Source organism: Salvelinus alpinus, chromosome 26, assembly GCF_045679555.1.
Source record: "Salvelinus alpinus chromosome 26, SLU_Salpinus.1, whole genome shotgun sequence".
Classification (NCBI taxonomy): domain Eukaryota; kingdom Metazoa; phylum Chordata; class Actinopteri; order Salmoniformes; family Salmonidae; genus Salvelinus; species Salvelinus alpinus.
The window spans coordinates 32,815,298-32,838,924 of record NC_092111.1 but is presented as its reverse complement, the minus strand read 5'-3'; the positions used below and the strand labels follow the sequence as shown (position 1 = coordinate 32,838,924).

At 43.6% G+C, this 23,627-nt stretch overlaps 1 protein-coding gene across 1 annotated transcript in view; it reads left to right on the top strand.

Moving 5' to 3' along the window:
* Window positions 1-22,907, top strand: part of LOC139555207 (UPF0711 protein C18orf21 homolog) — a 29,740-nt gene extending 6,833 nt beyond the window's left edge. Inside the window, exons 2-5 of the mRNA XM_071368814.1 lie at window positions 390-412; window positions 982-1,193; window positions 18,897-19,087; window positions 20,228-22,907. Of these exons, the coding sequence (XP_071224915.1) occupies window positions 390-412; window positions 982-1,193; window positions 18,897-19,087; window positions 20,228-20,369 (568 nt within the window). The 3' untranslated portion in view covers window positions 20,370-22,907. The remainder of the gene's footprint in view (window positions 1-389; window positions 413-981; window positions 1,194-18,896; window positions 19,088-20,227) is intronic.
* Window positions 22,908-23,627: the final 720 nt, after the last annotated feature.

The window sequence follows — 23,627 nt, the reverse complement described above, 5'->3', positions numbered from 1 at the left end:
ATAGCAAATGTCCCTTAGCATTGTGGTTGGAGTTAGGCTTACTTGTTAAAAGTTAATTGTGTATACATTTTGGACACTGAATAAGAGTTTTTAGTTAGAGTGTTTCAAGAGTATCAAAACGCACCTCAAGTCTTGCTTCAGTTTACAGATGAATCAACATTAACTTACAAATTCAGCTTTGGCAGAATTTTTTAAAAGTAAACCTCACTTAAACTCCACATTGACGCCCCTCAAGGCGTTGTGAAGGAAAAACAACCCAAAACACGAACTCCAAGCTATGGGAGTCTCCCCAGATCAAACACTGTTCTATCTAAGCAGATAAATAATGAAGTGACAGCTGTTTCACAACAAAAACCTAACTTTTCTTCTTCTGTGTTTTTGTTTCTCAGGGGGAGACACCAGACAATGAAAGGTAAGAAGTGGCAATAACCTTGACAAAATCATTTTGTCAGTTACAATTTAGACTAGTTTATTTCTCTTGCATTTATCCTATGTTCATCACACCTATTGCTTAAGCACAGTATGAGGATGTCCATACAACATGGTGCTGTAGGCACTAGGCAGGAGGGAAGAAATGGCCGCACATTGTCGTCGATAAAGCACTATAATCCCATGTTAATCACACTGGTGGGTACTGGTAGCTGTTCCCATCAGAGAGAGAGAGAGACACACACACTCTCGGTACTGCACAGTTCTCATCATCACTATTATTTACTATTTCATACTCATGATCCCCTGGACTCAATCTATTTCATTTGACACTCAACTCTATCCCAAATGTTTATTTTGTGTTAAATGTGACGACGGCCTAAGCACTGTTATATTTTGTACATTTCCCTTTACCATAGTTCACATATTTTTTTCATCTGACCTAACCTACTATGGTACAGTACTCCACTGTACCATAAACACATACATTACTTAACATCCCTCAATGTGTACTTTATTCCTCCTTGTGCTTGACCTCCTCTCCTCTCCCAGCTCCAGCCAAGTTCCAGCCCGTCCCTGAAGAAGAGCTCTGTCCCTTCTGTTTCCAGTGGCGTCGCCCAGACAACCACCACATGCGGCTGCGTCCCAAGCGGCGTGCATCGGTGCGGGTGCAGAGCGCGTTGCGGAGGGAGGCCAAGGGCAAGAGGCTCAGCCTGGCTCAGATGGACATCTTACGGAGGTTCAGGGGCTCCTCATCAGCTCTGGTGAGACTTGTATTCATTAGTGCAAAACGTAACAAAAATGTTGCTATGGGGGGGGTAATTGCAACAAAAACAAGTGTTTCTTATTGGACAAGTTCAGGTAGCCCCTCCTTTCTTTGGACCCTTTTTTTCTGTTAAATTTCTAGTTTCATATGACCAAAGACTATCTATTATATTGACAAGATAGTTAAGTGACCGCTCTAACAATGGAAATACATGTCCTCACAGATGGAAGGCAGGCGGGAGGAGGCGAGATCAGGTGGGACCACTCCAGCCAATGAGAGAGCAGATGCATGCGTGAACAACGGGCACAACTTTTGTTGTTTTTTGCCACACGCGTTCACTTATAAGTGCATTCGTAACAACCTAACCATTACAAAACTTCTATTCGATCAACTAAGCAAATTAACATTTACATTTTTTGTTGACCAAATACGACACTCATTAACCTCCATACAAAAATCGTGGTCTTAATTTCGTGGACAGATTTTGGTCGGAGTAAACCCTCTCATTTCACCTCTTCCTCTCTGATATGAGCCTGGTCTCTACCTCTGCAGTTTCCATCCACTTCACTGATAAGCCAGTTCAGATAAGGAAACTACACTACATGACCAAAAGTATGTGGACACGTGCTCGTCTAACATCTCATTTCAAAATCATGGGCATTAATATGGAGCTGGTCTCCTCTTTGCTGTTATAACAGCCTCCACTCTTCTAGGAAGACTTTCCACCAGATGTTGGAACACTGCTACAGGGACTTGCTTCCATTCAGCTACAAGAGTGTTAATGAGGTCAGGCACTGATGTTGGGTGATTAGTCCTGGCTCGTAGTCGGCGTTCCAATTAATCCCAAAGGTGTTCGATGGGGTTGAGGTCAGGGCTCTGTGCAGGCCAGTCAAGTTCTTTTACACCGATCTCGACAAACCATTTCTGTATGGACCTTGCTTTGTGCATGGGGCTTTGTCATGCTGAAACAGGAAGGGGCCTCCCCCAAACTGTTGCACAAAGTTAAAAGCACAGATTCATCTAGAATGTCCTTATACAGTAGGCTGTAGCGTTAAGATTTCCCTTCACAGGAACTAAGGGGCCTAGCTCGAAACATGAAAAACAGGCCCAGACCATTATTCCTCATCCACCAATTTTACAGTTCACACTATGCATTGGAGCAGGTAGGGTTCTCCTGGCTTCCGCCAAACCCAGATTTCCCCATCGGACTGCCAGATGCTTGGCATTGTGCATGGTGATCTTAGGCTTGTGTGAGGCTGCTCAGCCATGGAAACCCATTTCATGAAGCTCCCAACGAACAGTTCGTGTGCTGACGTTGCTTCCAGAGGCAGTTTGGAACTCTGTAGTGAGTGTTGCAACCGAGGACAGACAATTTTTACGCACTTCAGCACTCGGTGGTCTTGTTCTGTGAGCTTGTGTGGCCTACCACTTCACGGCTGAGCCGTTGTTGCTCCTAGACGTTTCCACTTCACAATAACAGCACTTACAGTTGACCGGGGCAGTTCTAGCAGGGCAGACATTTGACAAAGTGACTTGTTGGAAAGATGACGGCGCCGTGTTGAAAGTCACAGGGCTCTTCAGTAAGGCCGTTCTACTGCCAATGTTTTCCTATGGAGATTGTGTGACTGTGCTCGCATGACACCTGTCAGCAACAGATGTGGCTGAAATAGCAGAATCCACACATTTTTATGGGGTGTCCACATACTTTTGTGTATATATAGTGTATGTCAAGAGTAGCAGGGTCAGAGGGCAGTTTTCTCCATCAGGGACACAGAATCAGGAAAGTACCATTTTGATTTGACAAGGCCCTCTAGATATCTGAGCTGAAAATGGCTTAATGAAGACTCATATCGGGCGAAACTTTGCCTCATTGAAAATCTCTGGCAGCATCTAATGCACACTGGCAGTGTCCCATACTTGTGTTGTAAATAGTAGCTTTTTTGGGTATGCGAAAATGAAAAGTTTTATAGTAAGTGAAATTTTAAAAATGTAGTATGCTTTAAATTCCAGGATGTCATATTCGTTCAGACTTTTCATCTAGTAGAATTTGCTGCACACAAGAGAATCATGTTTTCACACCAACATGTTTGACAACAGCTGATAATAGGTGATTGTATGTAGTATGATCAGCACACAGTACGTTTTAGTACATAGTAGGCAAGACAGATTATGGTCACTGCCAGTGTGTTCAAGTCAGGTTAGGTATTCCCGTTTCCTGTACAGTGTCCAGGTATTCCCCTTCCAAACCACGAGTCTCCCATCAACTTTGTAGAGGGAAACCCTCAGAGTAAGAGCGAACAGATTGCTATGTCAATTAATCAATCACAATTTATAAAGTATGTTTTGTAACTTGTTTGGTATGCAGCACTGGACCCGTAGAGACTCAGTCCTCTCTCTGGTCAGGCTCACTGAGGAGGAATCCCTAGGCAGCCAGGGTCAGGTTGTGGTAGGTCAGCCAGATAACGATCACAGAGGAACAGAAAGCATTTAGTTAGTGGAGACCGAGAGGGACAAAGCCAAACGAGATTAACGCTTAGGTTATGTCAGAGTCAAACACAAGTAGTTTGACGAGAGAGTAGTTATTTTGGCCAATTCTGTTGTAAAAGGTACACACATGGAAATTATACCGCTAGATATCTGTATTGCTTTATCTCTGTAGGTAGTTTTTTAGGACCAAGGACCTCTCCTGAAGTGTGGTTTACTTCACTTCAAATGTGCGTTAGTTTCATCTAGAGAAAGCGCTGTGTATTTTAACAGTACTAGAGCAAATGGCTTCATTATCAGTATGAATTCATTGTTACTCTGGATGAGCTTCCTGAACACAGGAACTCTATTGTGTAGACGTTGATATTTTCCCTCCTTTCGTCTGACTTACTGGTAAGTGAATCCTCTTTAGCTGCATTTTTTGCAGAGATATGTTTACCGTTCAACTTCGAGATCCCTGGTCACTCGGCCAGACATAAAGTAGCAGTGGGTAGCAGAGCTCCACAAGCTGTGTCCCCCATAGACATGCGTGGTTGTGAGTGTAGTGAATAACCCTTAAAGCAGACGAGGCACTCTGCAGATAATAGGAAGAATCCTGTCTCTTCTCTCTCTCTCCTGGTATTTGTCAACACCTTCTAGTGGGAGCTGCCGATGAGACTGAGACAGGAAGATTAGATATATCACCCTCTCTCTTACTCCACAACCCCCCTCCCTCCCTGTCATTCCTTGCCAACAGAAGTCTTTCGCTCTTAAAGCTGGGGTCACAGATCCCAGCTTTAAGAGGGCTTTGTTTTAATGTCTCATTTCTGTTTGTCATTTTAGAATTAGTGGAGATATTTCCTAGGCCTATATGGCTGTTGAGTAGGACTTGGTTAGTGGCATTCACTAGGCCATTTGGCCAATAAATGTAGGAAGTCTTTTAGTATAATGAAGTTGTAGATCTATTTTCTAGTTACAGCTTCTGTATAGTGTTGACAGAATGCCCTTTTAGAGTTCTCGCTGTCACACACACACACACACACACACACACACACACACACACACACACACACACACACACACACACACACACACACAGTCTTGTACAGCTAACCTTGTGGGGACATACAATTCAGTCCCATTCAAAATCCTATTTTCACTAAACCTAACCCTAATCCTAACCCGTACTCTTACCCTAACCCTAACCCAAAAACCTAAACTTTATCCTAACCCTAGCTCCTAACCCTAACCCTACAACTAACCCTAGCTCCTAACCTTAATATTTAACTTAATTCTAACCCTAACACTAATTCTAACCTTAACCCTAAACCCCCTAGAAATAGCATTTGACCTTGTGGGGACTAACAAAATGTCCCCAGCTGGTCAACTTTTTGTTCGTTTACTATTCTTGTAGGGACTTCTGGTCCCCACAAGAATAGTTAAACACGTCCACACACACACACACACACACAGGCTACTTTATATTCATGTATATGTAGCCGATTTACTCCTGTATTTATATCTCCTGGTGTAAAGCCCCTTGATTGTATATCACTCCACATTAGTTGCCCCCAGGTTTCAAGAGGAAGATGAATGACTTTCCCATAGCTTCATTCTGTCTGATGTGAAGCTCGTGGGTCTTTATTAAAATCAGGTGTATCTATGCAACCGGGGGGCAGAGAGATAAGGAAATGTTTGCTACGGTACTTGCCACTGTGAAACTTTCACTCCTGTAGATCTGTAATAATTGGATGGTGAAACTTTCATCCAGCCAATCAGAAAAGCAAGGTGAAGCATGTCAGGGATTCTTGAAAGTCAGGACAATACTTGTCCTGCAAAGAAACATGAATTTGTATCGGATTTTGCAAGCAGTAGGCATTTATAGTTAAATGTGTGGTGGAGCATACCTTCAAAATTATTTGGCAATCAGAATTTATTCGAAAAACACTTTGAATCATCTTTTGTTGCAATAAAGACAAAAGGAAAAATCCACCCGTCGAGCAGATAAATATGTTGATGTTTTGAACATTTCTTCTATAGCTGCCGTTTCCATTACACATGTTGCAAGGATTTTGTTTTTCATTGATGCTTACCTGGGTCAATGGAACCTGGCTGCTGTGTCACTTGTTTCCCTGTCGCATGGGACGTTAGAGAAGTGCAGCATAGGCCTTTGACACTGGGAGAGGGTGGAAACAGCAAGATGACACCGGGAGATGGGAGGGTGACTGCTTTGGGGGCATTTTAGATGAACAGTACTTTGTTGAAGCACCTTTGGCAGTGATTACAGCATTGAGTCTTCTTGGGTATGATGCTACAAGCTTGGCACACCAGTATTTGGGGAATTTCTTTCATTCTTCTCTGCCAGATCCTCTCAAGCTCTGTCAGGTTGAATGGGGAGCGTCGCTGCACAGCTATTTTCATATCTTTCCAGAGCTGTTCTATCGGGTCAAGTCCAGGCTCTGGCTGGGCCACTCAAGGACATACAGAGACATGTCCCGAAGTCACTCCTGCGTTGTCTTGGCTGTGTGCTTAGGGTCGTTGTCTTGTTGGAAGGTGAACCTTCACCCCAGTCAGGTGCTGAGCACTCTGGAGCAGGTTTTCATCCAGGATCTATGTACTTTGCTCTGTTCATCTTTCCCTCAATCCTGACTGGTCTCCCAGTCCCTGCCGCTGAAAAACATCCCCACAGCATGATGCTGCCACCACCATGCTTCACCGTGGGGATAGTGCCAGGTTTCCTCCAGATGTGATGCTTGGCATTCAGGCCAAAGACTTCAATCTTGGTTTCATCAGACCTTAGAATCTTGAGTCTTTAGGTGGCTTTTGGCAAACTCCAAACGAGCTGTCATGTGCCTTTTTACTGAGGAGTGGCTTTAGTCTGGCCACTACCATAAAAGCCTGATTGGTGGAGTGCTGCAGAGATGGTTGTCCTTCTGGAAGGTTCTCCTATCTCCACAGAGGAACTCTGGAGCTCTGTCAGTGACCAACAGATTCTTGGTCACCTCCCTAACCAAGGCCCTTCTCCCCCGGGCGGCCAGCTCTAGGTAGAGTCATGGTGGTTCCAAACTTCTTCAATTTAAGATTAAGACAGTTTTATCTCCATCTCTTCATTCAAAGACTCAATCATGGACACTCTTACTGACAGTTGTGACTGTTTCGTGTGATTTATTGGCTACCTTCTTGCCTTTGTACTGTTGTCTGTGCCCTATAATGTTGCTACCATGTGATGTTGCTTCCATGCTATATTGTTGTCTTAGGTCTCTCTTTATGTAGGGTTGTAGTGTCTCTAGGGCTGGGAGGTATACCGTATTTTATGATATACCTGTATTGATGCAGGGACCGGTTTGGGTTTTTACTTTACCTTCTATACCGGTATTTGAATGTTTGGTTTGTTAAATGTGATACGCCGTGTGTAATGTCAATTTTTATAGTTTACTTAGCTACTTCAGTCATCTCTTTCCACTCTTCCTCTCCGTGCCACTTCAGTCTGCATGGTCAATACAGCACATGCATCAATGTTGATGACAACGATGCTGTTTTCACTTTGCTTCTTAATATAAATCCACTAGAATTCTATAATTACACTATTGGTGTGTTTCTTACGTCAACAAACAGCAAGTTTGTATTTTCTTAGCAAGTTCCCCTAAATCATGATGCTAATTGTTAGCCGCTAATAGCTAGCTAGCTAATATATGTACTGAGTAAGAGCAAACGTAGCTAGCTAATACAGCCTGATAATACCAGTGATGGTGTAGACCTAAATCAGCATGTTTGTGCAACAGGATCTTCTAAATCAAAGAGGAATATGCTAAGGAAGAATGTTAGCTACATGAAGTAGCTAAGAGAGAACATGCAATGTAGCCAAAGCTTATAGGGTCCCCTAGGAAACACTAATCAACACTTTAGTTCCTACCCTGTCACAATAACTCCTCCCTGGCATTTTAATTCGTTGTCATCTCAAACAACACTGTATTCAAAGTGCCCACTATTATATTCTAACTGTAGAATTAGAATAGTCATTATATTTCCATGATTACAACAGTTTTGTTCTAATTGGCAAGTCAAATCGCAATTGCAACATTTGGTTAAAAATAAGTCCTAGATTATTTTCCCATATCGTGCAGCCCTACGTGGCAGTGTGAAAATTATCTCAATTGAGCAGTGGTGTAAATTACTTAAGTAAAAATACTTTCAAGTACTACTTGTATAATGTACTACCGGTGCCCCCCTGTATATAATCTCGCTATTGTTATTTTACTGCTGTTCTTTAATTACTTGTTACTTTTTTATTTCTTATCTGTATTTTATTTTTAAACTGCATTGTTGGTTAGGGGCTCATAAGTAATTGTTTCACTGTAAGGTCTACACCTGTTGTATTCGGCGCATGTGACTAATACAATTTGATTTACTTAAGTAGTACATGAAAGTATTTTCCCCTAAGTCGTTTTTTTGGTATCTGTACTTTACGAAACACATTTTTATTTTTGACAACTTTTACTTCACTATATTCCTAAAGAAAATACTGTCATTTTACTCCATGCATTTTCCCTGACACCTAAAAGCACTCGTTACATTTTGAGTGCTTAGCAGGACAGGAAAATGGTCCAATTCATGCACTTGTCAAGAGAACATCCCTGGTCATCTACTGCCTCTGATCTGGAGGACTCACTAAACACACATGCTTGGTTTGTAAATGATGTCTGAGTGTTGGAGTGTGACTCTGGCTATCTAAAAATGAAGAAAATGGTGCCATTTGGTTTGATTAATATAAGTAATTTGAAATTATTTACTTTTGATACTTAAGTACATTTTATCAATTACATTTACTTTTGATACTTAAGTATATTTAAAACCAAATACTTTTACTGAAGTAGTATTTTACTGGGTGACTTTCACTTTTACTTAAGTAATTTTCTATTAAAGTATCTTTTACTTTTACTCAAGTATGACAATTGGGTACTTTTTCCACCACTGCATTTGAGTGCAGGAAATGCAGGAATGATAAAAGTGCGGAATTTTGTTTTGGTTGAATTGAACAGTATAATACAATCAGAATGGAGAAAGACTCATTGAAATCACTTAGAATGTGTGTGTTGCCACCCTAGGATCACTCACTACTCATAAAGCACCCTAGGATCACTCACTACTCATAAAGCACCCTAGGATCACTCACTACTCATAAAGCACCCTAGGATCACTCACTACTCATAAAGCACCCTAGGATCACTCACTACTCATAAAGCACCCTAGGATCACTCACTACTCATAAAGCACCCTGGGATCACTCACTACTCATAAAGCACCCTGGGATCACTCACTACTCATAAAGCACCCTGGGATCACTCACTACTCATAAAGCACCCTGGGATCACTCACTACTCATAAAGCACCCTGGGATCACTCACTACTCATAAAGCACCCTGGGATCACTCACTACTCATAAAGCACCCTGGGATCACTCACTACTCATAAAGCACCCTGGGATCACTCACTACTCATAAAGCACCCTGGGATCACTCACTACTCAAAGTAAATGTACAACTTTTATTATTCAAAAACAAAAAATACCGTTCAATAGGTTTTATTTTTATACTGTGATATAATATTGGACATATCACCCAGCCCTAGGTGTCTCTCTTGTCATGATGTGTGTCCTATATTTTTCTTTTTAATCCCCTGTCCCTGCAGGAGGCCTTTTGCCAGGTTATCATTGTAAATAAGAATTTGTTCTTAACTGACTTGCCTAGTTAAAACAAAATACAATAAGATTGAGACCACTGTTTTTCTTGGGGACCTTCAATGCTGCAAAAATGTGTTGTTACCCTTCCTTAGATCTGTACCTCGACACAATCCTCTCTGAGCTCTACGGACAATTCCTTCAACCTCATAGCTTGGTTTTTGCTCTGACATGCACTGTCAACTATGGGACCTTATATAGACCGGTGTGTTCCTTTCCAAATCATGCCCAATCAATTTAATTTACCACGTGGACTCCAAGTTGTAGAAACATCTCAAGGATGATCAATGGAAACAGGATGCACCTGAGCTCAATTTCGAGTCTCATAGCAAAGGGTCTGAATACTTATGTAAATAAGGTATTTTTGTTTTTAATAAATTAGCAAACATTTCTATAAACCTGTTTTCGCTTTGTCATTATGGGGTATTATGTGTAGATTGAGGAAATGTTTTTAATTAATACATTTTAGAATAAGGCTATAACGTAACCAAATGTGGGAAAAATGCAAGGGGTCTGAATACTTTTCGAATGCACTCTATGGCATGCCAACCAGATACCCCTCTGCCCCCACTCTATGGCATGCCAACCAGATACCCCTCTGCCCCCACTCTATGGCATGCCAACCAGCAGTTAGTGTGTAGCCCATCTCTCTTCTCCCTCTCTTTCCACTGCATCATTACAGAACGCAACAGCATATGATATGGCAGTATTGTAGAACGCAACAGCATATGATATGGCAGTATTGTAGAACGCAACAGCATATGATATGGCAGTATTGTAGAACGCAACAGCATATGATATGGCAGTATTGTAGAACGCAACAGCATATGATATGGCAGTATTGTAGAACACAACAGCATATGATATGGCAGTATTGTAGAACACAACAACATATGGCAGTATTGTAGAACACAACAGCATATGATATGGCAGTGTTGTAGAACACAACAGCATATGATATGGCAGTGTTGTAGAACGCAACAGCATATGATATGGCAGTATTATAGAACACAACAACATATGATATGGCAGTATTGTAGAACGCAACAGCATATGATATGGCAGTATTGTAGAACGCAACAGCATATGATATGGCAGTATTGTAGAACGCAACAGCATATGATATGGCAGTATTGTAGAACGCATGATATGGCAGTATTGTAGAACACAACAACATATGATATGGCAGTATTGTAGAACACATATGATATGGCAGTATTGTAGAACACATATGATATGGCAGTATTGTAGAACACATATGATATGGCAGTATTGTAGAACACATATGATATGGCAGTATTGTAGAACACATATGATGTGGCAGTATTGTAGAACACATATGATGTGGCAGTATTGTAGAACACATATGATGTGGCAGTATTGTAGAACACATATGATGTGGCAGTATTGTAGAACACATATGATATGGCAGTATTGTAGAACACATATGATATGGCAGTATTGTAGAACACATATGATATGGCAGTATTGTAGAACACATATGATATGGCAGTATTGTAGAACACAACAGCATATGATATGGCAGTATTGTAGAACACATATGATATGGCAGTATTGTAGAACACATATGATATGGCAGTATTGTAGAACACAACAGCATATGATATGGCAGTATTGTAGAACACAACAACATATGATATGGCAGTATTGTAGAACACATATGATATGGCAGTATTGTAGAACACAACAGCATATGATATGGCAGTATTGTAGAACACATATGATATGGCAGTATTGTAGAACACAACAGCATATGATATGGCAGTATTGTAGAACACATATGATATGGCAGTATTGTAGAACACAACAGCATATGATATGGCAGTATTGTAGAACACAACAGCATATGATATGGCAGTATTGTAGAACACAACAGCATATGATATGGCAGTATTGTAGAACGCAACAGCATATGATATGGCAGTATTGTAGAACGCAACAGCATATGATATGGCAGTATTGTAGAACGCAACAGCATATGGCAGTATTGTAGAACACAATAGCATATGATATGGCAGTATTGTAGAACGCAACAGCATATGATATGGCAGTATTGTAGAACGCAACAGCATATGATATGGCAGTATTGTAGAACACAACAACATATGATATGGCAGTATTGTAGAACACAACAAGATATGGCAGTGTTGTAGAAGGGCATCCAGGAGGGCATGTTGTTTGAGCCCCTCCCTACATCACAACAGATTCTGTCAATGCCCTTCTACAACACTGGCTCCAACATGCCACCATATATCCTCTACATAATGCCCTCATTTTGACAAGGGCCCAGACACTGTCAGACTCTATCCTGTATCCATTCAACAGGTAACACTTGTCATTACCTCTGGAAATGAAAACCTCATGACGTCCAAATCCGGATAAAGCCAGCCCATTATGCATCTGTCAGCATCCTCAAGGGCAATGATGCCTGTTGGAGCCCCAGAGACAAGGTCAGCACAGCCTGGCCTGGGGTAGCACAGGGAGGGCTGGGGGAGGGAGAGAGGGATGTTGGGTAGAGAGAAAGAGGGGATTAGTATTTATGGAGCACGACCAATGTTTTTATTTAACTAGGGAAGTCAGTTAAGAACAAACGACAGATTTCTACCTTGTCAGCTCGGGGATTCGATCTAGCAACCTTTCGGTTACTAGTCCAACGCTCTAAACACTAGGCTACCTGCCGCCCCAATTAATAGAAAACAAAAAGCCCATCTGCAGGATTGTATGTGTTTGTCAGCATGCATGTGTTTAAAGTGCTTGTCTGTGTAGGTGTGTGTTTTCCTATATATGTATCGGTGTGCATAATGTGGCTTATATTTGTCGTCCGGTGTGTGTGGCTGTCTGTCGGTCATTGAGTTTGTAGGTACATTTACTCAATGTGTTTGCAACTTGCCAGAGAGTGCCTGTGTTGGTGGAAAGTGTGAAACACCGGTAGCCTTGGGACCAGTCCACACGGTGGCTTCGTGGTTGATCATGTTCAGAGTTCCTCTTCTACTCAGCTAGGTGACTGACAGACAGGTGTTGAACTGTGGCTGGACTCCTCTCAATACCTACCTTAGCACCCACGGTGACATACTGTCCCAGTTGAATGTGCATGACAATAATTCCCTAAACTCATCTGTGAACACTGACCAGAGCACTCATCTATTGTATGTTTTGTATTTAGATCAAAGGAAATAACTTGTGAAATATGCAAGGAGAACAGACATTTGCTTTTGACCCCTGTTCACATAGACAATATCTGTGGTATATTTTGTTGATCTGGTCCCAGATCCGTTTGTGCTGTCAAAAAGACGTGGAAGCAGGGTATTTTGCTGCTGATCGCATCATTTAAAGTCTAAAAGAACCAGCCGGTGCTGTTGACATTTCAAGGCCTGATCGTCAGTCCAGAAGGATCTATGTGCTATAAAGAAATTCCAAACTTGACCGGTCTCTCTGGAGGTCTGCTGCGGAGTAGGGTGAACTTATCCCCAAGATAGACTCTGATCTAATGGTTAAGGTTTGGATTGGGTGAGCTGATCCTAGACCTGTACGTCGGGGAAACTTTACCCAATAGCCCCTGTTGCTAGGGAATGGATAGGAGGGATTGTATGGGGACATACGAGTTACCACTCATCATCACTATAACCTGACTGGAGTTAATAGACGTTGATCTCATTTCATCACAAGGCCTCTTTAATTGTTTATATACAGTGCATAGATTGCACGTGCTTTTTTTTCCATACAGGGGATGGGGACAGACATTCTGGGAAGGTGAAAAGGGTTTACTTTTGGTCTTCATTTGGTGGCTCAAGGAAATTGACATTTGCAGTGGTCAACTTTGGGTCATAAATTGGTGACCTTTGTCTAGTCACGTTTCTGTTCATGCTCAATGATGAAGGGCTCATCTTATTGGTCTTTATTGAAGCTTCTGTGTGGTTTTGTTTGGCCTGCCCATACTAGGTACTGTATATCCTGATCCCTGGCAAACTATCAGATGTATAGACCCCTCAGCCTACATACCCTGTCTACATGCTGCTAGCTAGACCGCTCTAGGCCTGTACCCCTGTAGCCAGAATCAATAGAATGAGCTGATGAACGCACTGCACTCATTGTCCTCAGCCAGTGTCTCACGTGTAGGTACTCGGCACACAGACGATACATGGATTAGGGGTCAATTAGATAGATGATGATTGGGCAAGATTTGATTTGAGTCGGTATCATGATTCTCGTCACTATTCGACAGACGTTTAGGCCTAATTGATAGGTCTTTCCGGAGGAAGGTTAGTGTGTTGTCTTTCTTCTCATGGTGGATGTATGATTTGGTTAGAGGAGGGTTAGTGTGTTGTCTGTCTTCTCATGGTGGATGTATGATTTGGTTAGAGGAGGGTTAGTGTGTTGTCTGTCTTCTCATGGTGGATGTATGATTTGGTGAGAGGTAGAGCTAAGTTAGAGGAGGGTTAGTGTGTTGTCTGTCTTCTCATGGTGGATGTATGATTTGGTTAGAGGAGGGTTAGTGTGTTGTCTGTCTTCTCATGGTGGATGTATGATTTGGTGAGAGGAGGGTTAGTGTGTTGTCTGTCTTCTCATGGTGGATGTATGATTTGGTTAGAGGAGGGTTAGTGTGTTGTCTGTCTTCTCATGGTGGATGTATGATTTGGTTAGAGGAGGGTTAGTGTGTTGTCTGTCTTCTCATGGTGGATGTATGATTTGGTTAGAGGAGGGTTAGTGTGTTGTCTTTCTTCTCATGGTGGATGTATGATTTGGTGAGAGGAGGGTTAGTGTGTTGTCTGTCTTCTCATGGTGGATGTATGATTTGGTTAGAGGAGGGTTAGTGTGTTGTCTGTCTTCTCATGGTGGATGTATGATTTGGTTAGAGGAGGGTTAGTGTGTTGTCTGTCTTCTCATGGTGGATGTATGATTTGGTTAGAGGAGGGTTAGTGTGTTGTCTTTCTTCTCATGGTGGATGTATGATTTGGTTAGAGGAGGGTTAGTGTGTTGTCTGTCTTCTCATGGTGGATGTATGATTTGGTTAGAGGAGGGTTAGTGTGTTGTCTTTCTTCTCATGGTGGATGTATGATTTGGTTAGAGGAGGGTTAGTGTGTTGTCTTTCTTCTCATGGTGGATGTATGATTTGGTGAGAGGAGGGTTAGTGTGTTGTCTTTCTTCTCATGGTGGATGTATGATTTGGTTAGAGGAGGGTTAGTGTGTTGTCTGTCTTCTCATGGTGGATGTATGATTTGGTGAGAGGAGGGTTAGTGTGTTGTCTTTCTTCTCATGGTGGATGTATGATTTGGTTAGAGGAGGGTTAGTGTGTTGTCTGTCTTCTCATGGTGGATGTATGATTTGGTGAGAGGAGGGTTAGTGTGTTGTCTTTCTTCTCATGGTGGATGTATGATTTGGTTAGAGGAGGGTTAGTGTGTTGTCTGTCTTCTCATGGTGGATGTATGATTTGGTGAGAGGTAGAGCTAAGTTAGAGGAGGGAGATAAAAGCCTAGCTGTTCTCTTTTACAGTTGTTCATACCAGACCAAGTGCAAATCATCACTGGGCAAAATAAACTTTTCTTAGGCGCCGTCATGACACACTAGATAGAGGATGGTATCGCCTGCCAGCTGATGGTTAACCTATCCACCAAAGGTGCCTGGGCACCCTAAACACGCCCACCCCTTTGGCCGCCTCCTGCTCTCTATCATAGGGCTCTCAAACTCCTTAAGGAGTTGGAATGTAGGATTAAAGGGATACTTCAGGATGTTGGAATGTAGGATTAAAGGGATACTTCAGGATGTTGGAATGTAGGATTAAAGGGATACTTCAGGATGTTGGAATGTAGGATTAAAGGGATACTTCAGGATGTTGGAATGTAGGATTAAAGGGATACTTCAGGATGTTGGAATGTAGGATTAAAGGGATACTTCAGGATGTTGGAATGTAGGATTAAAGGGATACTTCAGGATGTTGGAATGTAGGATTAAAGGGATACTTCAGGATGTTGGAATGTAGGATTAAAGGGATACTTCAGGATGTTGGAATGTAGGATTAAAGGGATACTTCAGGATGTTGGAATGTAGGATTAAAGGGATACTTCAGGATGTTGGAATGTAGGATTAAAGGGATACTTCAGGATGTTGGCAACGAGGCCCTTTATCTACTTCCTCAGTCAGATGAACTTGTGGATACCATTTATGTCTCTGTGTGCAGTTTACCCCAAAATCCAGAAACTCACAAGTGATTCCAAACATTGAAACTAGTTCAGTGGAGTTTTCCCTCTCCCTCTCTCTCTCCATGTAGCACTGTACTGAAATAGCTGCAGAAAATGGGTCATGAGACCTGTGAGGTTGCTGGATGCAGGCCTCACACTAAGCCTCATCAATGATTATCTTCACAAATGCAGAGGTGCATCAATGGTACACCAGATATGTTCAACAGCACTATCAACGACCTACTAGCCTAACACTATGACAGTATCCATATTGTGTTTTTATTCCTTTTAAATTGATTAAACGAATATGGTCAAAATAGTCATTTCTCTATCGGGATTCCCCTGCCTATGAGGATATATGAAAATGGCACCCCTTATTGCTCTGCGTTTTAGGGCATATCAACATTGACTAACTTCCGTATATGGCCTTACATAACCCGGCTAAATGCTTTCAGGGTATCCAAGAGTTTCGCTCTGTTTTCATAGTGTTTTTTCCCAGCACTTTAATCCAGGGCTTTTCTGGAGGGTGTATATATGGATTAGGGCTGTTGGCATGGGAAGTGTTGCCAGTGACAACAGTCAACCCATCTACAGGCTCCATCCCCTTCCACCCCTCCTGTTGATCGATTGGCTGGCTAGCTGTTGGGCTCTGGATGAACTCGGACTCTGTGCTTCTCTCTGCTTTATAAGGCTGGACACGCAGGGCTCAGTAGTAAACATTCTCACTCAGATCATCACTGGTTCAGTGAAACTCTACTCTGCCACTCTCTGCCACCTGTTAGACTCTCAGCAGCAACATGGCTACCTTTGTATTGGTGAGTTGTTCCATAGCATCAGCATTCAGCACTGTCAACAGCCTGACTCGGAATCTTATGACACTGTGTGATTTGTTTCTGTTTCGGAACATCTATGGACGCATGCAGTTTTCCTTAGGGAAATGAATTAGTGTCGGTATCAGAGGGTTTGGGATGTGCTTGTCAGTGATGTTGAAATTGTGCATTGCCAAAGCCATACAGTACATCTGTTAGGTCTAGATTGCATTGCATTTTGTTTACTTGCACACAATATTTGCTGTAAAAGCACAACAAGAGGACATACTTGAAAGTCCATATTACACACATGACACAGGCCATTTTGTAACCTAGATATAGGATAGATGCAGAGAGAAACTGAGTTTAATAAGCCAATGTTTTCCTCCTGAGACAAGTCTTAGAAGTAATTGTCTGCTGTGAAGAGGGGGGTGGGGGGGAGAACTGAGAAATGAGTGACTGAGTGAGGCCTCTGGTTGCCTGTGTCACTCAGGTTATATGAGCACCTTCTCCTTATAGCCCTCTGTCACACAGTAGCTTCTCTGGCCTCTCACCCTGGCCTCTCTGGCCTCTCACCCTGGCCCCTCTGGCCTCTCACCCTGGCCCCTCTGGCCTCTCACCCTGGCCCCTCTGGCCTCTCACCCTGGCCCCTCTAGCCTCTCACCCTGGCCCCTCTGGCCTCTCACCCGGGCCCCTCTGGCCTCTCACCCGGGCCCCTCTGGCCTCTCACCCTGGCCCCCCTGGCCTCTCACCCTGGCCTCTCACCCGGGCCCCTCTGGCCTCTCACCCTGGCCACCCTGGCCTCTCACCCTGGCCCCTCTGGCCTCTCACCCTGGCCCCTCTGGCCTCTCACCCTGGCCCCTCACCCTGGCCTCTCACCCTGGCCCCTCACCCTGGCCTCTCACCCTGGCCCCTCTGGCCTCTCACCCTGGCCCCTCTGGCCTCTCACCCGGGCCCCTCTGGCCTCTCACCCGGGCCCCTCTGGCCTCTCACCCTGGCCTCTCACCCTGGCCTCTCACCCTGGCCTCTCACCCTGGCCTCTCACCCTGGCCTCTCACCCTGGCCTCTCACCCTGGCCTCTCACCCTGGCCTCTCACCCTGGCCTCTCACCCTGGCCCCTCTGGCCTCTCACCCTGGCCCCCCTGGCCTCTCACCCTGGCCCCCCCGGCCTCTCACCCTGGCCCCCCCGGCCTCTCACCCTGGCCCCCCTGGCCTCTCACCCTGGCCCCTCTGGCCTCTCACCCTGGCCCCTCTGGCCTCTCACCCTGGCCCCTCTGGCCTCTCACCCTGGCCCCTCTGGCCTCTCACCCTGGCCCCTCTGGCCTCTCACCCTGGCCCCCCTGGCCTCTCACCCTGGCCTCTCTGGCCTCTCACCCTGGCCTCTCTGGCCTCTCACCCTGGCCCCTCTGGCCTCTCACCCTGGCCCCCCTGGCCTCTCACCCTGGCCCCTCTGGCCTCTCACCCTGGCCCCTCTGGCCTCTCACCCTGGCCCCCCTGGCCTCTCACCCTGGCCCCCCTGGCCTCTCACCCTGGCCCCCCTGGCCTCTCACCCTGGCCTCTCACCCTGGCCTCTCACCCTGGCCTCTCACCCTGGCCCCTCTGCACTCAGGTCTCAGGCGACATTTTGTTAGTGCAATCGATGGGATGGACAGAATGGGGCAGTCTGCAGATGACCCACCCAGGCTCTGAAAGTGCATGGGATTGCACTTCATCTGTAGTTGTATGGGATATTGATTTGATTCTGTGTATCAGAGAAAGGGCTATAGATAGACATATGGGGCTGTGTAGCTGCTGAAAATAGGCTAAGCCCAATAACCTGTCAACACAATCATGATTGTTATCCTGTTTCTATTGACGTGTGAATGGAAAGAGAGTGGTCTGGATGTGGGTTTTCAGCACAGGGAGACCGGGTCTGTGTGCTCCTGGTGCCCAGAGAGTTAATCTGGGAGTTAATGTATATACTGTATTAAGACCCAATCACTGGACACTTTAATAAATGGACCACTAGTCACTTTAAACGATACCACTTTAAATAATGCCACTTTAATAGTGTTTACATATCTTACATTTCTCATATCACATGTATATACTGTATTTTATACCATCTACTGCACCTTGCCTCTGCCGCTCGGCCATCGCTCATCCATATACTTATGTACATATTCTTATTCACCCCTTTTAGATATGTGTGTATTAGGTAGTTGTTGGGAATTGTTAGATATTACTGAACTGTTGGAACTAGAAGCTCAAGCATTTCGCTACACTCGCATTAACATCTGCTAACCATGTGTATGTGACCAATAAAATTTGATTTCATCTGGGAGTTAACCACTTTTGGTTAGTCACTTGCAAACATTAACTTCCAGAATTGTTTTTGAGACACGTTGTGTCCTCGTGTCATCTCCACATGAGAATCATGTTCCCTGTGTGAATCCACCTGTAAATAGAGACATCATTACTTCTAATTTAATCCACTCCTCCTCTCGCCGTCCCAGGTGGCTACATGCCACACCTGTAACAACATGTCCAAGCATAACGGCGTCAACAGGAACTTCATGGCCACTCTCTCCAAGAGCCACTGCACCCCCTGGAGCGCAGGCAAACACAAGACTCCCCAGTCCACCAACAGAAGCCACGCCACCCCAAAGTCTGCCTCCAAAGACAAGACGCCCTGCAGTACGCCAAGGTAAACAAACAATACCAGGCCACCGGTACCTCAAATGTTACCCTATTTTACTTCTATTGGCTACATCTCGCTTAGCTGAAAATCTGCATTTTAAGGGACTTCTTGAGATGTGAGGGCAATAGATGGTATCACTCAACTGATGGACACTGTGTGGTCACTGAACACAGCGATTTAGAAAAAATAGATTTCAATCTTGGAGGTGTTTCCTGATGAATTACACATTTGGTTAATGATGTTTGTCCCCCATGAGACACTGTAGAAGCCTATTTCACTTACTCAAAATCCCCAGAATGAATTTAATATAACTCAAGAAATCTGTAATTAATTTTGAAGTTTTCGCCAAGGATGTTTTAGTTGAGCAATTTAACATCTAAGTAAGCTGTTTTGGTGCACTATTTCTCAAGGGGAAAAAAGAAGTGTGACGTGTTGTCTTATGTAAACAAAGTCGGAGCTGCTGGGCAGGTCTGTCTCACTGTCTATGCTATTGGATAGAGAGCGATCACCGCAGCTGTTCACCCCATGTTAGTGGACAAATGAACATCGTCACATCAAAACCCATCTTTCATTTACCTGTTGTGACGCACAGATGTTCCACACTCCATTTTAGACGAGACTGACTTTATGAGTTCATCCACCTCTGGCCTGCTCGCCTCCCTACCACTGAGGAAGTACAGTTCCCGCTCAGCCCAGTCAAAACTGTTCGCTGCTCTGGCCCCCCAATGGTGGAACAAACTCCCTCACGACGCCAGGACAGCGGAATCAATCACCACCTTCCGGAGACACCTGAAACCCCACCTCTTTAAGGAATACCTAGGATAGGATAAAGTAATCCTTCTCACCCCCCCTTAAGAGATTTAGATGCACTATTGTAAAGTGGCTGTTCCACTGGATGTCATAAGGTGAATGCACCAATTTGTAAGTCGCTCTGGATAAGAGCGTCTGCTAAATGACTTAAATGTAAATGTAAATGAGGAAAATGATCCTATTTACATTAGTCAAGAGAATAACTGTCTCTGACTCATATTGATGCCACACAGGCTGTTTTCAAAGAATGTGTTGCTTTTTAAAGGCAGTCGCTCTTTAACCTTTAATCAGTGTCAGCTTGCAGATTCTGACATGACAGTATTCCTGTATTTCCAGGTCCACCGGTTCCTCCTCGGCCTCAAAGCCCGCAAGTGTGAAGAAGTCGGCCTTCTCCCGCCTCAAGAGGTTCCTCATGCTGGAGGACATCCAGAAGACGAAGACCAAGGGAGGACTCAAAGACTTCCTCTCCTCCCTCTGAATGACTGACAAACACTGGGCTCTGTTGCATGGGCCCAAGAGTCAGCCATGACACCACCATGATATGAAACTGAACCAGTCTCTCGTGCCTGCTTAGTATTCAGAATGGTCCTGCTGTAATTCAGAACAACAAGGCTATAGGGGGGAGGAGTCAGCTGTCAGTCAATAAGCGCTACAGCGCCACCTGTTGAGGGAATTAAAGGGGCATGTTTTTTTCTTCTTCACATGCCACCCCCCAACTGCCCCTGAGGTCCCCCTTCCGTAGAGCTGTCCAAACTGGGAATGGTCCCACACCACCACATCACTCAGGAATACCACTGTCCCAATTGGATGGTGGGAGTGGCATTGGAAGCAAAGCTCACCCCTCTCTTCCATGGCATTTATGATGAGGCAAGCAAAATAAATTGTTTGGAGTTACAGCATGTTTTGATTGAGAGGGGGATTTTTATTTGTTACAATCACATTTATGATAAATATGACTTTGTTAATGCTTTACTATCTTATGATCACCGTGCCAAACACATGTTTGTTTACTCATGGTTTTGAGAATCGGACACATCAACTGTTTATAATGAAATAGGCGATAGGGCTGAAATTTGTGACGCGATTTAATGAAATTTTTTTTGTTTCTTGTTGATGGTTTTCAGTTTACCTGTTAGTAAGTTCTTACATTAGTTCATATTCACAATTACTTTTAGACTGCATGTTGTAATGGCTGCTTTGATCCAACACATTTTGTAACAGATTTTCTTTGGTTGTAATTAATCCAATGTGTGGGTCTGTATCATTGCATATAATCCTGAATTACCTCACATTTATATTCCTTCTACACTTTTTTTCAATCTAAATATAACTGTGTTGAATGATAGAACTCATGAAGAGACAGCGCCTTCTGAAAGTATTCAGACCCCTTGACTTTTCCCACATTGTTAGGTTACAGCCTTACTCTAAAATGGATACATTTGTTTTTTTGCCTAATCAATCTACACACAATACCCCATAATGACAAAGCAAAAACAGGTTGACATTTTTTCTACTTTATTAAAAAATAACATTTCAAAATAATTCAGACCCTGTACTTTGTTGAAGGCCCTTGGCAGCAATTACAGCCTTGGTTATGACGCTACAAACTTGGTACACCTGTATTTGGGGAGTGTCTCCCATCCTTCTCTGCAGATCCTCTCAAGCTCTGTCAGGTTGGATGGGGAGCGTCGCTGCACAGCTATTTTCAGGTCTCCCCAAAGATGTTCTATTGGGTTCAAGTCCGGGCTCTGGCTGGGCCATTCAAGGACATTCAGACTTCTCCCAAAGCCACTCCTGTGTCGTCTTTGCTGTGTGCTTAGTGTCGTTGTCCTGTTGGAAGGTGAACCTTTGCCATAGTCTTGAGGTCCTGAGTACTCTGGAGCAGGTTTTCATCAAGGATCTCATTGCTCCGTTCATCTTTCCCTTGATCCTGTCTAGTCTCAGTTCCTGCCACTGAAAAACATCCCCACACCATGATGCTGCCACCACCATGCTTCACTGTAGGGATGGTGCCAGGTTTCCTCCAGAAGTGAAGCTTGGCATTCAGGCCAAAGAGTTCAGTCTTGGTTTCATCAGACCAGAGAAATCTTTTTCTCATGGTCTGCGAGTCGTTTAGGTGCCTTTTGGCAAACTCAAAGCGGGCTGTCGTGCCTTTTTACTGAGGAGTGGCTTCCGTCTGGCCACTTTACCATAAAGGCCTGATTGGTGGAGTGCTGCAGAGATGGTTGTCCTTCTGGAAGGTTCTCCCATCTCCATAGAGGAACTCTAGAGCTCTGCCAGACCATCAGGTTCTTCTCCCCCGATTGCTCAGGTGGCCAGCTGTTGGAAGAGTCTTGGTGGTTCCAAACTTCTTCCATTTAAGAATGATGGAGGCCACTGTGTTTATGGGGACCTTGAATGCTGCAGAAGTTCTTGGTACCTTTCCCCAGATCTGTTTTTTTGACACTACTGTTGTGGAGGTCTACGGACAGTTCCTTCAACCTAATGGCTTGGTTTTTGCTCTGACATGTACTGTCAACTATTTGACATTATATAGTCAGGTTTGTACCTTTCCAAATCATGTCCAATCAATTGAATTTACCACAGGTGGACTCCAATCAAGTTGTAGAAACATCTCAAGGATGATCAATGGAAACAGGATGCACCTGAGCTCATTTGAGTCTCATAGCAAAGGGTCTAAAAACTTATGTAAATAAGGTATGTTTTTTATGTTGAATAAATATGCAACAATTTCTAAAAACCTGTTTTCACGTTTCATTATGGGGTATTGTGTGTAGATTGCTGAGTTTTTTCAAAATATTTTTTTATCCATTTTAGTTCCCGAAGGCACTAAGTCGACTGTCAGTGTTGCAATGTATTCACAGTGGCAGTTTTCAGAAAACAAGTCTCTCATTAAGTGCTAGAAATATAACTTTTTAAAGGGTGCTTGTTTTTGATACATGGTACATGTTTTGAACACGGTTTGTTTACAATAATATTGTTTACAAACAATGGAGTAAAGCAAGTTTATGGGTTATGCCAGTTGAACAGTTCATGAGACATTTTTAAGTTATATTCTTCAAGAATCAATGACTATACATCAATTTTTGGACTCTTAAATTAATGATATATCTATCCCGGGCTGCCCCTTTAATACCTCTACATACGGACTGTTTATAAGCACATTATAGAGTTGATTCTACAGTTGGTAGCTGGAAGTACTCGGGTAACTGCAATAAAACTCAAAAGGGTACAGTATGAATACATTATAAACCACTACAGACCTCACCTTTTCATTCAAAGTATAGCCCTGGATGTATATGATAATACGCAAATAAACATCTGCGCAAACCCGGCATAGATATTAAAACCAGGCATGCTCGACTCCCTTTTACATGTAGGCGGCGCTGCGATGGCATGCGCAATCAGAAGCAGAAAATAACTACGTAGAGTTCGAGAAAAATGTCCCTATTTAGCTTGTCCCGAATGTATTGGTGTTAGAGAAATCCTATCAAACTGAAATTAAAGGGTTATTTTATGAACACTTATCCAATGTCGTTGCAATGTCTAGTCGAAAGAGATAGCTATACTCGGAGGACAGAGGGGACCGCAAAAGGCACAAGGAATCAAAACACCATGTGGAAAAACTTAAGAAACAAGCGACAAAAACTGAACCAAGAAGTGCAAAAGCTGAAGCATGTGAAAACGTAAGTAAACCACACGTGCTTCGGTGGTATCGAACTTGTGGATTAATAAA